We start from the raw sequence: 18,443 nt of genomic DNA, 5'->3' as shown, positions 1-18,443 counted from the left end.
GTATTCTACCATTTTTACGTGAATGTGGAAATTTTGAGCAGGACCCATATATACCACACTATAACGATGCGTCCATCGTTGGATGTCGTATTGTGTCTATTGCTGTTTGTTGGGCGTGGTACTTGCTGTGTTGTGCGCTTCTGGCAGTACTACAGCATGACGGAGCTGCTGTCCTTGCCCAACATCGTAGTGTTCGGCAGGGAGATCCAAAACATCACAGTAGCTCCCGATAGGGTCGACTCTATATTCACAGTCAGCTGTGTATTTCGGTCAGACAACCGCCCCATTAGGACAAATATCACGATAGAGGGTGTGTGGCCCCGCAGCGGTTGCTCCGTCACGGCAGATGTATACGGTTCGGGCAAGGACGTCATCGTAGGACTTAAAAGACTGACTGACAGTACATTCGAGTGGGACGAGAAGAATCCTTTACAAAGTATTGCATACGAGGGTATACCATATAACCTCCTACAACTAGCGACCACGTGTGGCTTTCAGAACTGGACATCACCGGACGGAATCAATGATACCGTATGTCCAATGTGTGATTACCATACGAACGACCAAAACCCATTCCAGACTGTGTGCCTGATTGAACAGCTTGCAGATGATAACTGTACAACTGTGCCCGCGCCGACTATATCCGGTGTATGTTCGTGTGGATCTAATAGATCCAGGAATATGGAAGTGGAGACGGGTGGAGGGAGAAGAGTGTCCATCTCTGGTGGCCTAACGGTCGTAATGGCACTGTTAACATCCATCAACATCGTACGTAATAATGGTAAAACATTCATGTAGTACAAAGTCTGGGCAGCGTGGATCAAGTTTGACTACTGTTGGTGGATTGCGTTGAGGTTTTTCGTCTCTGTAAATCGTTCTATCACTAGGTCCGTGGTATTGCTACTTGTAGATATATCTGTTATATTGTATGACTTACTGTTCCGAATGAAATGACTTGCCGGTTAAAAAGAATGGACACTTTGCCTTCAATGAACGACGAAATTCGGCGAGCTTTTTGAACCGCCATTTACGAGTTAAGTACATACAAAGATTAGTGTGATGCATAAATTGATTATGCGTTTGATTTTTAACAAGTACTGCGATAATATCTCCTCTAAACGTGACTTAAGAAATCTTACCTTATAAGTTGTGTCATAATAAGAATTTGAATTAAACAGAGCATCGTCAATTACGTTGACATATCATTTCCATGTGTTGTTATGTGTACCGATAAGAACGTCGACAAAGTTTGGTCATGATGAGAATGTGTGTTGTTGCGCTGGTTTTCGAAATAGAATTGGCGTTGTTTCCTGCCGTCGACCTCATCCTTTCTTGACAGTAAGTTCTATGGTATGGTTAAATATCCAGATACCGTTTTCGTTATAGCCATGAGCTTGTAGAAGAAATTTCGTGGAAATATACCAGTAGCGTGTTTAAATCACGTTCTCGGCGACCAAAGGTCAACCATCGTACATTGATATTATCAAGTTCCACAATAACAATGCCCTAGGTAACGCACCCGAAATGAAACACACTCCAAAGGGAACACACTCAAAAGGGAAAACGCCCCGAGGGAACACACTCCAAAGGGAACACACGTAAAGTTCGATGCAATCTAAAACAGCATTGTTCCTCGAAAATTAAGGTAAATTGAAAGAGAAGAAATGTTTCCATCATGCTCTTCCCAGACAATATCTTTGGAACACCAGAAGCAACATTGTTGCATGCATTTACGGACACATTCAGGACATAACGCCATGCAATATTTATAGGGATTTATCGACTTCTTATATTAGGTTCTCCTAAATTCCTAAGTTGCAAATGAATATCTCTTCTTACAGTAGATCAAATCTCCATTTTACACCTTGTCGTTTTCGTGATTGCTTCCGAATACAAGAAATAGAAACGGCGAATTTAGTAAGTACACTACGTAACCAAAAGTATGTGGAATATTAATGGTCACACCGCGTCACTCTTATCTTAAAAAAATAACTCGCTATCATGGTAAAGATTAACGGATTTCATACGGGGTGTTTGGACATGAAACATTAATTTATAATTCGTTGTTCCAGTGTTGGTAAATAAACACACAACTATTATTAATTCCAACATTTAATTACCAAAATTAAAAATGGCACAGTGGTTAAATGTAACAAATTAACAAACATATACATATCAGTGTGACTGTTCTTAGTGTCATTTATATCACGTATATATCCTCTGTTGGTAAATGACACCAGGAACATATCCCCAGGAATGATTTAGGTAAACCACCTCTTATAAACATATACTCTATACTAAAGTTTTCTCAATGGAAAAATATACAACAGAAAAAGTTTGATAAAACTATTATCATAGAACTGGCAAACATTAACAGTCTCCAGGCAATGTTTGGGTCAACATCTAATTTGTTGTGGTTAGTACAACAATGACAAGAGGTAGCCATGAACCACATCAAGTTTGTTGTAGATAGAAACCAATATCAACAGGTAGTCATGAGCCACATCAAGTTTGTTGTAGAAAGAAACACAATGTCAACAGGTAGTCATGTGCCACATCAAGTTTGTTGTAGATAGAAACACAATGTCAACCGGTAGTCATGTGCCACATCAAGTTTGTTGTAGATAGAAACACAATATCAACAGGTAGTCATGTGCCACATCAAGTTTGTTGTAGATAGAAACACAATGTCAACCGGTAGTCATGTGCCACATCAAGTTTGTTGTAGATAGAAACACAATATCAACAGGTAGTCATGTGCCACATCAAGTTTGTTGTAGAAAGAAACACAATGTCAACAGGTAGTCATGTGCCACATCAAGTTTGTTGTAGATATATTTTTTTAAAACCCATATAATAGTATAACTTGAAACGGTTTCATTCCTTTGAAGAAATAATTTTTCTTTTTTGTTGTTTATTGGTGCATAAACTGCATTTTCAAGCTGTCATGTAGAAATATGTCTGTTAAAAAATTAATTTTACAAATAAAAAAGAAAAATTATTTGTCATATTTACATTTTGACAGCGTTTTTTATATTTACACTCCCTAAAAAACAGTAATATTCATTCATTGGTGTTATAAACACTTACGGAATATCCCAACAACTGATGGAATAGCCCAACAACTGATGGAACAGCCCAACAGCTGATGGAACAGCCCAACAACTGATGGAATACTAAAACGGTTGATTCCAATTCTGAGGGAAAGCTTGTCAACTACAGGAAGTAAACAGATAATAGCTCCACAATAACATCATCATTTAAGTGCATTTTTTTTTTTTTTAGATATTTCAATGCATTCACATATTGCATGAAGATTTCCAGTTTACACAAAATACATTCACAAAATTAGTACAAATTAGAACAAATATAACTGCAGATTCAAAATAATTTTTACCACAAAAGTATAATTTTTCAGCATCCTATGTGCCAGAGTTAAAGTTTATGTAAGTTTAAACATCAATTTTGTTAGTAAAGCCAAATAGAGACTTCACTCAGGAGATGTCAATACTGTCAAATAAAGGCCTGTTATTATAGATTTATTGCTGAAGGAACCTCTGAGAAGGCGCCTCGGAGGTACATGTTAGTATCTTAAATAAAGGCCTGTTATTATAGATTTATTGCTGAAGGAGCCTCTGAGAAGGAGCCTCGGAGGTACATGTTAGTATCTTAAATAAAGGCCTGTTATTATAGATTTATTGCTGAAGGAGCCTCTGTTATTATAGATTTATTGCTGAAGGAGCCTCGGAGGTACATGTTAGTATCTTAAATAAAGGCCTGTTATTATAGATTTATTGCTGAAGGAGCCTCTGAGAAGGAGCCTCGGAGGTACATGTTAGTATCTTAAATAAAGGCCTGTTATTATAGATTTATTGCTGAAGGAACCTCTGAGGTACATGTTAGTATGTTAACTATTTCATTGCTTTAATGATACATGACATGGAGTATTTTTTTAATATCATGGTAGAATCATACCAATAGGTCAACAAAGTATAAGACACAATTCTAGGGACATGAAAATAATTAATGCATCTTGTATAACAAACAATAAAACAGAAAAAAACTTGATTCTTAATAAATATATTAACATTCTATAAGGTAGAAAATTAAATTTAAAATAAGACAAGAAAATTTGCACTAAGGAATTTAAACACAAATAATGCTCTTGTTTCTATAAGGGAGACAACCCTTAACCGATGAGCATGTTTACCATAATTTTCACAACCTTAGTACAATGAATGACACTTGTTTAATATAGGCAAATGAATGCTTTATTACATTCCACACCAATGTCATAAATAACTATTACTGAACAGAAAATAACATATGTCCAAAACAGTTTGGAAAATATGTAAATAGTAACAGGTTATTTCCTCCAGCAAATACCTAAACAATGTAATATATTTATTTCAAATTTTTAAAAAGGAAATTGAACCATTCATATTTATCAAACAGAATTTAGAAATTTTAAAGATAAATAAATTAAGTGAAATGTATCAGAGGTTAGAGACAGCTCAGAAAAACTACTGTACTATTATTTCAATTGTTTTCTGTATTGTGCTGTAAGGGGTCCGTGATAAGGGACCTCTGGTGAAGAATTGAGTAGTGTGGTTGGAAGTTCCCTACCCATGGTCTGCAATGTCTTGGTTGTATTCTTGGCTATAGATGCTATAGATGGCATGTTGCAGGTCACTTGTATGTTGCTCAGTGAGATAGCCAGTGGCTACTTCAAGGAAAATTTGCCTCAATGGCTGTTCCTGTGGCATTAAACAAACAAATGCATGCACTGTTGTAATTAACAGGGAAGAGACGACATGCACATCTGCGATATCTGATTACTTTCCATTCTGTTACTTGACAGTAATAAAGTTGGCAGGGAAGAGCCCAATTCGCCCTCTACATGTTCCTTCCCACCAGTCATTGGTAGATTGTGTGCGAGTTAAAACCAGAACTTCCTCTCCTGAAATGAAACACAAGCAAGGATCTGTACACTTATTGATACTAAACTCAACGGTTTATACTCTTTATCTAAACCAATGTACTCTGTAATTATCTTAACCAACAGACTCTACACTTATCTAAACCAATGTACTCTGTAATTATCTTAACCAACAGACTACACTTATCTAAACCAATGTACTCTGTAATTATCTTAACCAACAGACTACACTTATCTAAACCAATGTACTCTGTAATTATCTTAACCAACAGACTACACTTATCTAAACCAATGTATCTAAACCAATGTAACCAATGTACTCTGTAATTATCTTAACCAACAGACTACACTTATCTAAACCAATGTACTCTGTAATTATCTTAACCAACAGACTACACTTATCTAAACCAATGTACTCTGTAATTATCTTAACCAACAGACTCTACACTTATCTAAACCAATGTACTCTGTAATTATCTTAACCAACAGACTACACTTATCTAAACCAATGTACTCTGTAATTATCTTAACCAACAGACTCTACACTTATCTAAACCAATGTACTCTTTAATTATCTTAACCAACAGACTACACTTATCTAAACCAATGTACTCTGTAATTATCTTAACCAACAGACTCTACACTTATCTAAACCAATGTACTCTGTAATTATCTTAACCAACAGACTCTACACTTATCTAAACCAATGTACTCTGTAATTATCTTAACCAACAGACTCTACACTTATCTAAACCAATGTACTCTGTAATTATCTTAACCAACAGACTCACTTACACTTATCTTAACCAACAGACTCTACACTTATCTAAACCAATGTACTCTGTAATTATCTTAACCAACAGACTACACTTATCTAAACCAATGTACTCTGTAATTATCTTAACCAACAGACTCTACACTTATCTAAACCAATGTACTCTGTAATTATCTTAACCAACAGACTTTATCTAAACCAATGTACTCTGTAATTATCTTAACCAACAGACTCTACACTTATCTAAACCAATGTACTCTGTAATTATCTTACTCTGTAATTATCTTAACCAACAGACTCTACACTTATCTAAACCAATGTACTCTGTAATTATCTTAACCAACAGACTACACTTATCTAAACCAATGTACTCTGTAATTATCTTAACCAACAGACTACACTTATCTAAACCAATGTACTCTGTAATTATCTTAACCAACAGACTACACTTATCTAAACCAATGTACTCTGTAATTATCTTAACCAACACTACACTTATCTAAACCAATGTACTCTGTAATTATCTTAACCAACTTTATCTAAACCAATGTACTCTGTAATTATCTTAACCAACAGACTCTACACTTATCTAAACCAATGTACTCTGTAATTATCTTAACCAACAGACTCTACACTTATCTAAACCAATGTACTCTGTAATTATCTTAACCAACAGACTACACTTATCTAAACCAATGTACTCTGTAATTATCTTAACCAACAGACTACACTTATCTAAACCAATGTACTCTGTAATCATCTTAACCAACAGACTACACTTATCTAAACCAATGTACTCTGTAATTATCTTAACCAACAGACTCTACACTTATCTAAACCAATGTACTCTGTAATTATCTTAACCAACAGACTGCACTTATCTAAACCAATGTACTCTGTAATTATCTTAACCAACAGACTACACTTATCTAAACCAATGTACTCTGTAATTATCTTAACCAACAGACTCTACACTTATCTAAACCAATGTACTCTGTAATTATCTTAACCAACAGACTACACTTATCTAAACCAACAGACTACACTTATCTTAGCCAATGAACTATTAAGATATTATATTCAAGGGGCTATGATTTGATCAAAATTTTGGAGTGATGAATAAGTTAAAATAAAAAATGAAATTAAAAGGCTGTATGCTTCTTTATATCATATCATATTCATAGGCCTCACCTTTTCTAAAGGAAATGTCACAAGGCAGCTGTGCTTCATATGCAAAATTAGCGATGGCCTTTTTTGGTGCAACATCCGCTTTATTCTTGGGGTTATCTGAAGTCACTGCTTCAGATCCTTGTTAAAAAAATCAATAATTGAAAAGTTGTTGATCAAACAAACACATTTTCTAGAATTTCTTAAATTTGTCTTAGGTTTGCCTGCTATGTGATACAAAATAAGAATAGAAGTTACTAATATATTGCATATCTGCAGGTCAACAGACACCTATCATGTAAAACATATGATCAATGAAGTAATAACAGTACTGACATACAAGGGTATAATACTGTACACACCTCTGTTACCAAGGTTTCCAGTTTAAATGCCTCTTCTTTAGACACTTCTTGGCTTACTTACTAGAATTTGCTGTTAAGATTTCCTAATACTCAAAATAGAAAAGATTTTATTGAGTGTCTTCATTTTCTGTTTGTGTAAGTATTGCCTTGTTGAAATAAAATCATTTATACTTATTTTATAGTAAAATGCTCATTAAGAATCTGATCTCATCTTTGAAAATTAACAGACCTTGATATGAGGTCCGGGTAGTTCGACTTTGAACTGTACGCTTCACAACAGTCCTTGATCCTTCAGCGGAAGAAGAGTGCTTCGTAACAGTATGTACTGATCGACATGACTGGGCTCGAGGCATAACAGAAGGGAGGTCAAACTTTGACATGGGGTCATGACTGGATAGTTCAGAACCACCGTAGAGGTTATACTGTGACCTTGACCTAGACTGGGGCATGCTGTATTTATCCATAGGATCAGACGATTTTGGCAAGCTGTATTTTGCAGTGTCCTCTGTATAGTCACTTTCACCAACACTGTGTCTAGAATGAGACTTGGGTAGACTGTACCGGCTCATTGGCTCAGATGATTCCTCATCACTACTATCCTGATAAGAAGCGGGTAGGCTGTATTTCGACATTGAATCATCAGAACTCTGTAAACCATAGTCTGAATGGGATCGAGGCCTTGGAGACTTGGCCTTCACACTTTTTGTGCTCTACAAAACCAATGCAAATTTATGTGAAAAATTATGTATCTTTATGAACAGAATATGATATACAATCAATATGTATATAAACTGAGATATATTAATTGTGTAAAAATGTTTTAGTGATTACAGAACCAGAGATCCCAGAGGGATCTTGGTGCACATCATTGTTTTATCTTCTTCTGTTCCTTAAAGTTGGAACATTTATTTTTTTGTTTTTCCCCTCTTTTCTGTTTTGCTCTTAGTTAAACGAAATTTGGATACTTTTCTGAAGATATAGCAATGATAATCTTTTACTGCTCAATCTAAGATGGTCTCCTATCAGCCACTTTGTTTTTTCTAATCAGTTATTAAATCAAATGAGGAACCTACATAGTGATAATAAACTTTCTATGTCAAAATCCAATATGGCCTCTCCTCAGTTCCAAAATCAAAGAAGGGACCAAAAGGAACAGTCTGACCAGGACGAGTGGAAGGACAGACGACAGACCTTACACATATGGCATTTGAACATCCCACCATCTGATGATAGTGGGCTAAACAAATATCAAATGAAAAACATTAATGTTTACACTTAATATGATGTCTTACGTTCAATCCAGGAAAGAAATTGCACGTTGACATTTCTTCTATTACATGTACATAGTCTATCAAACCAGTCTAGCAAACCAGTCTAGCAAAACCAGTCTATCAAACCAGTCTAGCAAACCAGTCTAGCAAACCAGTCTATCAAACCAGTCTAGCAAACCAGTCTATCAAACCAGTCTAGCAAACCAGTCTATCAAACCAGTCTAGCAAACCAGTCTATCAAACCAGTCTGTCAAACCAGTCTGTCAAACCAGTCTAGCAAACCAGTCTGTCAAACCAGTCTGTCAAACCAGTCTAGCAAACCAGTCTAGCAAACCAGTCTATCAAACCAGTCTATCAAACCAGTCTAGCAAACCAGTCTGTCAAACCAGTCTGTCAAACCAGTCTAGCAAACCAGTCTATCAAACCAGTCTAGCAAACCAGTCTATCAAACCAGTCTATCAAACCAGTCTAGCAAACCAGTCTGTCAAACCAGTCTGTCAAACCAGTCTAGCAAACCAGTCTAGCAAACCAGTCTATCAAACCAGTCTAGCAAACCAGTCTATCAAACCAGTCTATCAAACCAGTCTAGCAAACCAGTCTATCAAACCAGTCTAGCAAACCAGTCTGTCAAACCAGTCTGTCAAACCAGTCTAGCAAACCAGTCTATCAAACCAGTCTATCAAACCAGTCTGTCAAACCAGTCTAGCAAACCAGTCTATCAAACCAGTCTAGCAAACCAGTCTATCAAACCAGTCTGTCAAACCAGTCTGTCAAACCAGTCTAGCAAACCAGTCTATCAAACCATTACAGACTACAGTTATAAATTACTGTTCTTCAAATGATTAACCCCTAATTTAGTAACATTATCAGTTTAATGATGAAGGCACCATTTTTTTCAGAGTTTCCTGCTTTTTGACTTTGATATTGGAATTCAGCAAACAAGGCCTTGTTAACCTTGGAATTCAGCAAACAAGGCCTTGTTAACCTTGGAATTCAGCAAACAAGGCCTTGTTAACCTTGGAATTCAGCAAACAAGGCCTTGTTAACCTTGGAATTCAGCAAACAAGGCCTTGTTAACCTTGGAATTCAGCAAACAAGGCCTTGTTAACCTTGGAATTCAGCAAACAAGGCCTTGTTAACCTTGGAATTCAGCAAACAAGGCCTTGTTAACCTTGGAATTCAGCAAACAAGGCCTTGTTAACCTTGGAATTCAGCAAACAAGGCCTTGTTAACCTTGGAATTCAGCAAACAAGGCCTTGTTAACCTTGGAATTCAGCAAACAAGGCCTTGTTAACCTTGGAATTCAGCAAACAAGGCCTTATTAACCTTGGAATTCAGCAAACAAGGCCTTGTTAACCTAAAGAATCACTAATAAATATTTTACTGTCAATGTGTTAAAGGTCAATGTGTTAAAGGTTCATCAGTGACAAGTGAAAAACAAGAAAAAAGTTTGTTAAAGATCAAAGTTAACAGTAGAATTAAGACACTTTGTTAGCACTTATAAAAGGAAAGGGGCAATCATGTAAACATATGTAGTGTGACCATATCAGGAATTATTTCAATATAACGATAAACAAACGGGAAATTGGTTTTTTTCTTTTTTTTCTTTTTTTTTTCTCTCTAAATTTACAAAATTAAGGGTCCTATGAGGACAGGTTTCAAGACGGACACCACAAGTGGAGAATAAAGCACAGAAAAAAGTCAGGATCCCATGGAAAGTGTTATAGTTGGAGGCAGGTCTCTTCAATGGCCCATTAGTAGCCTTGGAGACATGGAAGGGAAACACATTTTACAGGAAGTCCACTTTTAGTTGGCCTCCTACAAACATGCAAGGGAATGCAGCAGATACTATTCTTGGGATCTCCAATATCCCCTAAACAGAAGACAACAGAATAACCATCCCCAATATGCCATGGGTGCTACATGGTTAGTCGCCTTTCACGACATGCAATAACATACATCAGGTATATTCTTTTACCTGCTCCTGCACAGGAACAATTCAGAGATACAAGACAACAGAAACGAGAAGGCTGAACAATAAGGGAAGAATTTGATGGCAGAGGGCAATTTTTCATGATGCAACATTATAAAGACCAAACTTTGCTATAAATAGTACTTACATATGCTGAAATTCTAAAGAAATAAAGCACTTCTAGGTAAATATGAGTTTAAAATTATTTTCAGAACAGGATTCTTTCCTTGTTACATTCCACACACTTGTTCATATCAATATGTTGATGGGTGTTCAAAGACACTATAAAATGTATTTCTATCTTGATATATCCTATATATCCTACGCCATGTCAGAGTGAATGGCCACTGCATATGGTTATGAAACCAATATTTGAAATCTTAAAATGAAATTCAAGTAATATCCTATCATATCAGAACTGTTTCAATTTAGTTGATATGATTAAATAAAATAATTACAGAGAATCGGTCCTTGAGTTTATCGCCCAAACCATGAGCATGCTTAGAGGCAGTTTTCTTAGCCAGATCTAACATCTGTTTCTCTGCTCGTTTTCTATGCATCTCGAGGGTTTCGTACAGTGCACTGCATTCCTCTGGGCGTGGAATTTCACCTGACAAAATCTGGTAGGCACGCACATCTTGACCGTAAAATCTGAAACCCAATAAATTTAAAGACAAAATAAAATTCATTGATAAAACTAAAAATAGAAATCTTAAATCTGTTTGTTTATTCAAAATACAATTTCAAAGTGGTTTGTCAAATAATAAAAAAATCTGTCCCAAATTTCACATCTATTCTCAGATCTTTTTAAATATTTGAATTATTACTACAGGAAATTCTACAAGATATGCATTCACATAGAAAAGAGAAATACTCTGAATGTGAAAATACAAATGAAGTTCCTTTAACAGGAAAGGAAATAAGATATTTACATTGTAGTATTGAATTCAGAATTACAAGATTACTAAGTGTGTAAAGTGATTATCAATACTCATATCATGTTGTTTTGTCAGATAAATCCAAAAATAACCCTGACATGAAAGTTACTATTCAATATTTTATACTTTTGATGGAGAAGTGTACTTTTTATTAGCATCCTTCCTCTCTATCAAAGCACTTCCTTCCACAGAAATTCCAGCGAACAGTCCCTTTGTCTTCGAGTAGGTGTAGATAGCGGCAGGACTTCTAACAGCTATATCCGCCTCTAGGTTACGCCCAAGGGGGCCAGCAGCTATTGAGAAATTACCTCCAAGGGTCAAATTCCCACCCTTAGAGAAAGCATCAACTGATGAACGTGAGTTGAGGATGATGACAAAATCAGTGACCTGATGAGAAAAGAAAGAGAGGAATATGTAACAGATCAGATTGTTTAACTGCCGGACAGGGTCAAAGTACACATATGAATTGGACCATGAGAGAGATAATCGGCACACTCTACATGTAGCTATAGCTCATTTCCTGCTATAGGTTGTGTTTCTGTAAACTAAAAGGTTGAATTTCAATCTCTCATATTTTCACAATTATTTCTTAATTAACCAAAACCTGGAAAGCATTCATATTAACCTCTTCATATCTATAAAATGGTAGAATTAGATATTTCAGTTAACTGTACCTTTATATGTTAATCATTTGGTACAAAACTTTCACTGACACTATGAATTATTAAAACACACCTCTGCACCAATTTCAAATCCACCTCCTAGTCCAGCAATGCCCAGGGCTGATGGTGCAGACCATTCTGAAAAGCACATCAGTAGCTATAGACGAGGGTTTTATAAAACTTTCCATGGAAATATAGTGTTATGGTAGTGTTCTATCGAAGAATTTGAAAAGAAATTCATAAAGTAGAAAGTAATAGTGCATGACAAGTTCTTTTTTTAGGTCTGGATGAGAGACATCACAACATTAGCTGATACAACCAGAATCTCAGCCAATTACAACTAAGGTGTTGTGTGATAAATATACTTTTCTTTTTGATTTTCACCATATACCTGCATCAAGGTCATCCCCAACCTTTGCAATAACAATGCCACTTCCTCCTCGTGCTGTAACTAGGAATCCAGCCTTCACCACAGTAAGGATAGCCAATCCCTTCGCCTTCAGCAAGATACCAGCTAAAAGTCAATATTCGTAGAGTACATGTATAGTTTTCTGTTGGAATTGGATAAATAAAGGACTACAGGCGATGCATGATACACAGAGGAATTGTAAATCATTAAAAGTTCCATATAAAAGATGCCAATAATTTTTGTTTCAGTCATCCATTTCTCTAACTGTCTGAACTAAACAATAGAATTTAGATAGGGTCTAATAGCCAAAGAGTGAATTAATTACTACTATCCTTAGGTGTGGAATATAGTTTACTTTTTAAAACCTAATTAATCCTCTCACAAATCTGAATAATTTTCTGATTTCAGTAATCTCCAAAAAGAACAAATGACAAAGAGGGTGATTATCATGAGTATGAATTGTAATGTTTGATAGTATATCATTACCTGGAATAAGTTTGTCTGGCCCAAGGTTTGCTGATGGAACCGTAAAGCTACGTAAGATCTTGGCTGCTTTCTTTGCCTCTGACCGTAGACTGTGTGGTATAGGTGTGTTGACCATGGTATCAGGTTACAACCATCACAACTCTGTCATCTATTTCACAATGATAGCATACATGCAATTGATGTGAAGGATTCAGACTTAGCAAAGATTTGCATGCATTCTTTGCTGGGAAGCTGACATGTATTACACATTTATTCATGTGATATGCATAGCTAGGACTATTAACCCTAGCGTGGTTCTTTAACAAGCTTGAACACTATCTTCAAATGTCAAAATTCATAAAAGGCAACAGGCACCATATTGAATAGTGGATACATGAAAAAAAATGCAATTATATTGTAAACCAGTGAGCAGGTATGTTACTACAGTCTCTGTCACTCAGCTGACAAGTCATGTTTCTTTGGTCAGCTGTAGAGTCATGAATTATCATGATGTTATTTGTTATATTTATTATTTTACTGCAATCTTCATTAAGATAAGGAACGATTCCAAAGTCAGCATACAGCACGAAACACCGTAACAACTACTCCAACAGAGTTAGAGGTTTTACACGGCGAGAAATTTATGACAAGCGTCGCAGTCTGCGCAATAATGTCAGAAATAATAAAACGACCGACCAGCTGCCTCTTATGATATAGGAGTACGTAACAACATACTGGGCTTATAACGTGATAACTGTTCATGTTTACATCATACATGTGATGTAGAAACTAAGAAAATACAACCTTTGGTAAAAACAAAAAAATAATTGAACGGAATACTGATTTAAATGTTACATATTGACTGAAATATCTTATCATAACGGGGCATCATTTCCAACATTACAAAAATATTTCCTTATTCTACTTTCTTACGTCTTACCCTTATTATTACTGTCAAGCAGAATGAATCCGGAAGTCAGTTAAAATTTTAACAGAGTTATCTCCCATTATTACATATTAGGTTGGTGCTAAATAAAGGAAATTGTATACAGGAGACTGTACTATGATGTTAATAGTCAGCACTGTGCTATAGCTTTGTAAATACGATGGACTTATTATGTGAAGTGGTAAAACTATAGTTTACCCGTGATAACCTTCAACCACAACAAGAAACTCTCTTACGCTATCTGATTTATTCTTCATTCTTTTAACAAGGCGAACTGTATGCAATCATATTTGATCATTAGTATGCGCCACAAAATGATGACAACAAAAGAGATTGGCATCTCATTTAGGAGAAAACGGGGTTGGGGTTCCTTTTGCTTGTATTATTTTTTTTTAGAATTCGAAATTCGACAAGAAACGTCATGTGGTCTCTTGTAGATCATAACACCGCATAATACACGAAAAACCGACTCAGGTAGGGAATTCTGATATTCAGCTGATCATGACTGGCAGGATAGTTTGAAATCCTTAAATGTAAGCTTGCTATACATCTTACGGGTCGACTTGTGCATAACGTATTAAAAAGATTTGTTATGTCAGAAATATTCGATCTGGTCCCATCATCACTGATCATTCTGTCACTAATCAAAATTTGTTCTCTTATGTATATTATCGTCGTGTAGTCCTACATATTTGGAGATAAGTTTTAAATGAGGGAACTTCAAACGCTGATGCTATGATAAAGAGAAAAGATGGTATGGCATATATATAAGACAACATACTTTCAATACATGCAAATTATTACAGGGACTTGTCAGGGAATTTCCAGCTCATGTTGCCTATATATACCGTGGATGGGAATTTGTGCCAAGTTCGTGTGCAAATTATTACTTCAAGATGGTTACTGAAAAAACCCAGCAGGGATTGGTATGTAACATTACATACATTAAAATAAGTGAGTTTCTGATAAAACGTGCATTTACAGAAGACATGTTCATATGCAGAAACTAATCTAATCACATGCAAAACCCGACCCTGGCTATGGTTAACTCAAAAGGTAGCTAATTCACTAACACAGGAAAGAGTGTATCCAGACTTATTAACAGACCTATAAACAGAGGCAAATGTGCAAACTGGAAAGTGACATGAACTACTAACAACCATCTTGAGGTTGGATACTTGAGATCACTGTCCGTTTATATCTTTTTTAAGTAGGTCCCTATTAGGATGCTTACTTATTTCATACTATAATATTCGAAAAATTAGATTTGAAAACATTTTCGCTTTGAAAAAACAACTTAAACTTTTTCTATACTTTGCTTATCTACCTACTTTGAGGAGAGAATATGTCGCTGTGAGGCTTAATGAAGTGTTGATGAAAGTTGTCATGCATTGAATGTTTAAGAAATGTAAAATTTCTTATATTGTATTTACACCCAATCAATGATCTTTTGTTCATCATTTCAGGGAAAGTTTATATGGCATTAATGTGAGAAAAAAGGAAATTATGTTGACCATGGCACAAAGCATTACAACAATGAATGTACCAGAACTGTATGAAAGAACAATAGGAGAAATTGAAGAAAGTATGGAGTTGCTCCAAACCCCAACATGCTCTGAAGAGACACCAAATCTCGTTAGAAATGATGTTAATTGCAACGAGTTTGATCATACAAGTGACCAACAGAAACCACCCAAATGTATTGGTGAGCGACCATATACATGTTCTGTATGTGGTAGGGGATTTTATGAGGAAGAAAAGCTTCAAAAACATCGAAGTCGACACAATGGAGAGAAGCCATTTAAATGTGAGATCTGTGGTAAGGGTTTGAGTAGGTCTACCCATTTACAAGAGCACATCAGAACACATACAGGAGAGAAACCTTTTGAATGTGATGTGTGTGGTAAGACATTTAATCAAACAGCAAATCTATTGAGACACACCAGGACCCATACAGGGGAGAAGCCGTTTGAATGTGATGTGTGTGGAAAAGGCTTTAGTCTGTCACAACACCTGAGAACTCACTACCGATCACATACAGGAGAGAAACCCTTTAAGTGTGACATATGTGATAAAATGTTCAGTGAGTCAGGTAATCTTCAAAAACATACCACTACACATACAGGGACAGAGTCGTATGGGTGTGAAGTGTGTGGGAAAGGATTTACCACAAGTTCTAGTCTTCATTCTCACATCAGAACACATACAGGAGAGAGACCGTACAAGTGTGATACCTGTGGTAAGGAGTTTAGTCGCGCAGATGTACTTCAGCGGCATATCAGGACACATACAGGAGAGAAGCCCTATAGTTGTGATTTCTGTGGTAAGAAGTTTAGTCAGGCAAGTCAACGACAGAAACATCACAGAATACATACAGGAGAAAAACCATACAAATGTGACGTCTGTGGTAAAAATTTCAGCTTGATTCAAAATCTGCAAACCCATATGAGGACACATTCTGGAGATAAACCTTACAAATGTGACATCTGTGGGAAGGATTTTAACCACAGATCTAACCTAAAGACACATATTAAAACACACCTAAAAGATAAAGAGTTTAAATGTGATGTTTGTGAAAAAAGTTTTTCTACATCAAATGATTTACATGCACATGTTATGTCACATACTGGAGAGAAAGCATTTATATGTGGTGTGTGTGATAAAGGTTTTAGTAGATCTCAATATCTTAAGATACATATGAGAACACATACAGGAGAAAAACCCTACAAGTGTGATATCTGTGGTAAAGAATTTAATGACTCGCGTGATTTGAAAATACACATTAGAGGACATACTGGGGAGAAACCTTATGTGTGTGGTATCTGTGGTCAGGGCTTCAAGCAGACATCTAATTTAACATCACACCTCAAAAAGCATTCTGAAGAGAAACCATTTGTGTGCCATGTTTGTAGTAGGGCATTTAAACGAGCAAATAATCTGAAGACGCACATGAAGACGCATACAGGAGACAAGGCACACACTTGTGGTGTCTGTGGTATAAAATTTAGTCAGTTTTGTAACCTACAGAGACACCTAGTGACACATTCTGATGATAAAGAAACAGTTGGTGAGATGTATCTGGTGAAGAATTCCCACAAATCTCCCTCCTTCATTACAGAGACACAGACAACCTATGTAATTCCTACTTAATATATCTTGACCAACATGATAAGCTATATACTAAGAGGTGGTATCTAAAACATGATTTATACAAACCTAATCCACTGATCGCACGAAGGAATGAGTAGCATATGTCTGTAGTAAGTTATGAATAGTTAAGGTAAATCTTTCATTTATTTTATAGATACAGAAAAGCTACATTAATCCTTAGCTTCCAAACATCTCAGAACTAAAAGGAAGATTGTTCTCTCTTTAAGGAACAGGCTGTAGGGCCTCTGGCACAAATATATGATTTATAATATATACTGTATAATTAGCTTGAGCCTTAATGAAGAAGCATCTTGAAACACATGCTTGGAAAAATACATGCTTGTTCACATATGATGTAGTATTACATCTCATTTGTCACTGGTTAAAGAGGAATTGTAACCTAGAACACTTTAACTTTGGCTTATATAGGCTTTTTGTTAATTTGCTAGACAATGAAATATAACAAATGTGATTCAGTGTATACAATTATTTTCTTTACATTCTCTATATGTCAAACATATATGGGACTTTTTCCCTTTTTCTCTCTTTTAAGGAGAATAGTGTTCATAATATTACTGTTATTATTTTTAAAATTGTTCAAACATTTTAATGATTTTATATAAATATATTGTTTTGATATAAATAATTTTCTCTGGAAGCTTGAAGTTGTTTTGTTAGATATGAGAGTTTAATTTATTACATATTTGTGCTCATTACTAATAGAGCTGGCTTTCTATTAGAATTTATAGCACATCATCATCAGATGGTGGGCCATCCACATTGCTTTTTGTCCAAGATTCCTCGTCTGAAAGGCAACCATCTTGGATTTAGCAGTTGAAGCTGTTAAAGCATTTTCATTATTATTTCTTAAGAGTCATTTTCAAATTTCATACACCTAGGTAATAAAGAGAAAAAAATTAGGGGCGAGGCATCTTCAATACTGCTGGGATTGTGATCAGTTTTGCTGTCTACACCCCTGGAACATTCCATGGCAGAATTGAAGGCACAAGCAAAGTAATTTGATTGGTTCCAGGAGAAATAAACTGACCATTTATAGGCTGATACACTCCTGTAAAAGATTACAAAGGAACGAGACCCAACTTCAAAGCCATTGCAATATATATTATGCACCTGGAGATTTATATGATGTACATCAGAGGATCTTATTAGTCTTTTCATCTAGACCACAATTTTGCCATGACATGTTCCAGGAGTGCAGAGATTGAAGGTGATGTAACCTCTAGAGTATCACAGATGGGGGAGGGGTAGAAAAAATATCCAATTAAAGATCAAACGGTGATGGGTGCCAAGATCTCTGTGGGAATTCTTGTTATCAACTTGACATTGCCTGTACAACTGGTATTTTTAATGAAATTTTTATATAATG

General features: G+C 35.7%; 2 protein-coding genes across 2 annotated transcripts; one reads left to right on the top strand and one right to left on the bottom strand.

The window, feature by feature from the left end:
- Positions 1 to 3,719: 3,719 nt before the first annotated feature.
- On the bottom strand, positions 3,720 to 13,931 carry LOC132565693 (SH3 domain-containing YSC84-like protein 1). Its single transcript, XM_060230389.1, has 9 exons — positions 13,901 to 13,931; positions 12,982 to 13,129; positions 12,478 to 12,600; positions 12,160 to 12,224; positions 11,570 to 11,811; positions 10,945 to 11,137; positions 7,473 to 7,953; positions 6,906 to 7,022; positions 3,720 to 4,960 (listed from the first exon to the last, which is right to left on the bottom strand). The coding sequence occupies exons 2-9, from the start codon at positions 13,094 to 13,096 to the stop codon at positions 4,851 to 4,853; spliced, it is 1,446 nt and encodes a 481-aa protein (XP_060086372.1). The 5' UTR covers positions 13,097 to 13,129; positions 13,901 to 13,931; the 3' UTR covers positions 3,720 to 4,850.
- A 362-nt stretch (positions 13,932 to 14,293) lies between these two features.
- Positions 14,294 to 17,567, top strand: LOC132565697 (zinc finger protein 227-like). Its single transcript, XM_060230394.1, has 3 exons — positions 14,294 to 14,380; positions 14,713 to 14,832; positions 15,373 to 17,567. Exons 2-3 carry the CDS (start codon positions 14,738 to 14,740, stop codon positions 17,054 to 17,056), a joined length of 1,779 nt encoding a protein of 592 aa, XP_060086377.1. The 5' UTR covers positions 14,294 to 14,380; positions 14,713 to 14,737; the 3' UTR covers positions 17,057 to 17,567.
- The last annotated feature ends 876 nt before the right edge of the window (positions 17,568 to 18,443 follow it).

Source organism: Ylistrum balloti, unplaced genomic scaffold (genome assembly GCF_031769215.1).
Source record: "Ylistrum balloti isolate Yb309-2 unplaced genomic scaffold, AGI_CSIRO_Ybal_v1 Utg369730, whole genome shotgun sequence".
In the NCBI taxonomy this organism is placed as follows: domain Eukaryota; kingdom Metazoa; phylum Mollusca; class Bivalvia; order Pectinida; family Pectinidae; genus Ylistrum; species Ylistrum balloti.
The sequence above is the reverse complement of the archived record's forward strand: the minus strand, read 5'-3'. Positions and strand labels throughout refer to the sequence as shown.

Bases quoted from the DNA above. Each gene is read 5' to 3' on its own strand.
- LOC132565697 (XM_060230394.1), top strand. From the start codon at position 14,738: ATGTTGCCTATATATACCGTGGATGGGAATTTGTGCCAAGTTCGTGTG. The intron at 14,833-15,372 runs GTATGTAACATT...TCATCATTTCAG, and splicing joins AAAAAACCCAGCAGGGATTG to GGAAAGTTTATATGGCATTA.
- LOC132565693 (XM_060230389.1), bottom strand. From the start codon at position 13,096: ATGGTCAACACACCTATACCACACAGTCTACGGTCAGAGGCAAAGAAA. The intron at 12,601-12,981 runs GTAATGATATAC...ATTGACTTTTAG, and splicing joins GCCAGACAAACTTATTCCAG to CTGGTATCTTGCTGAAGGCG. The intron at 11,812-12,159 runs GTGTGTTTTAAT...TTTTCTCATCAG, and splicing joins GATTTGAAATTGGTGCAGAG to GTCACTGATTTTGTCATCAT.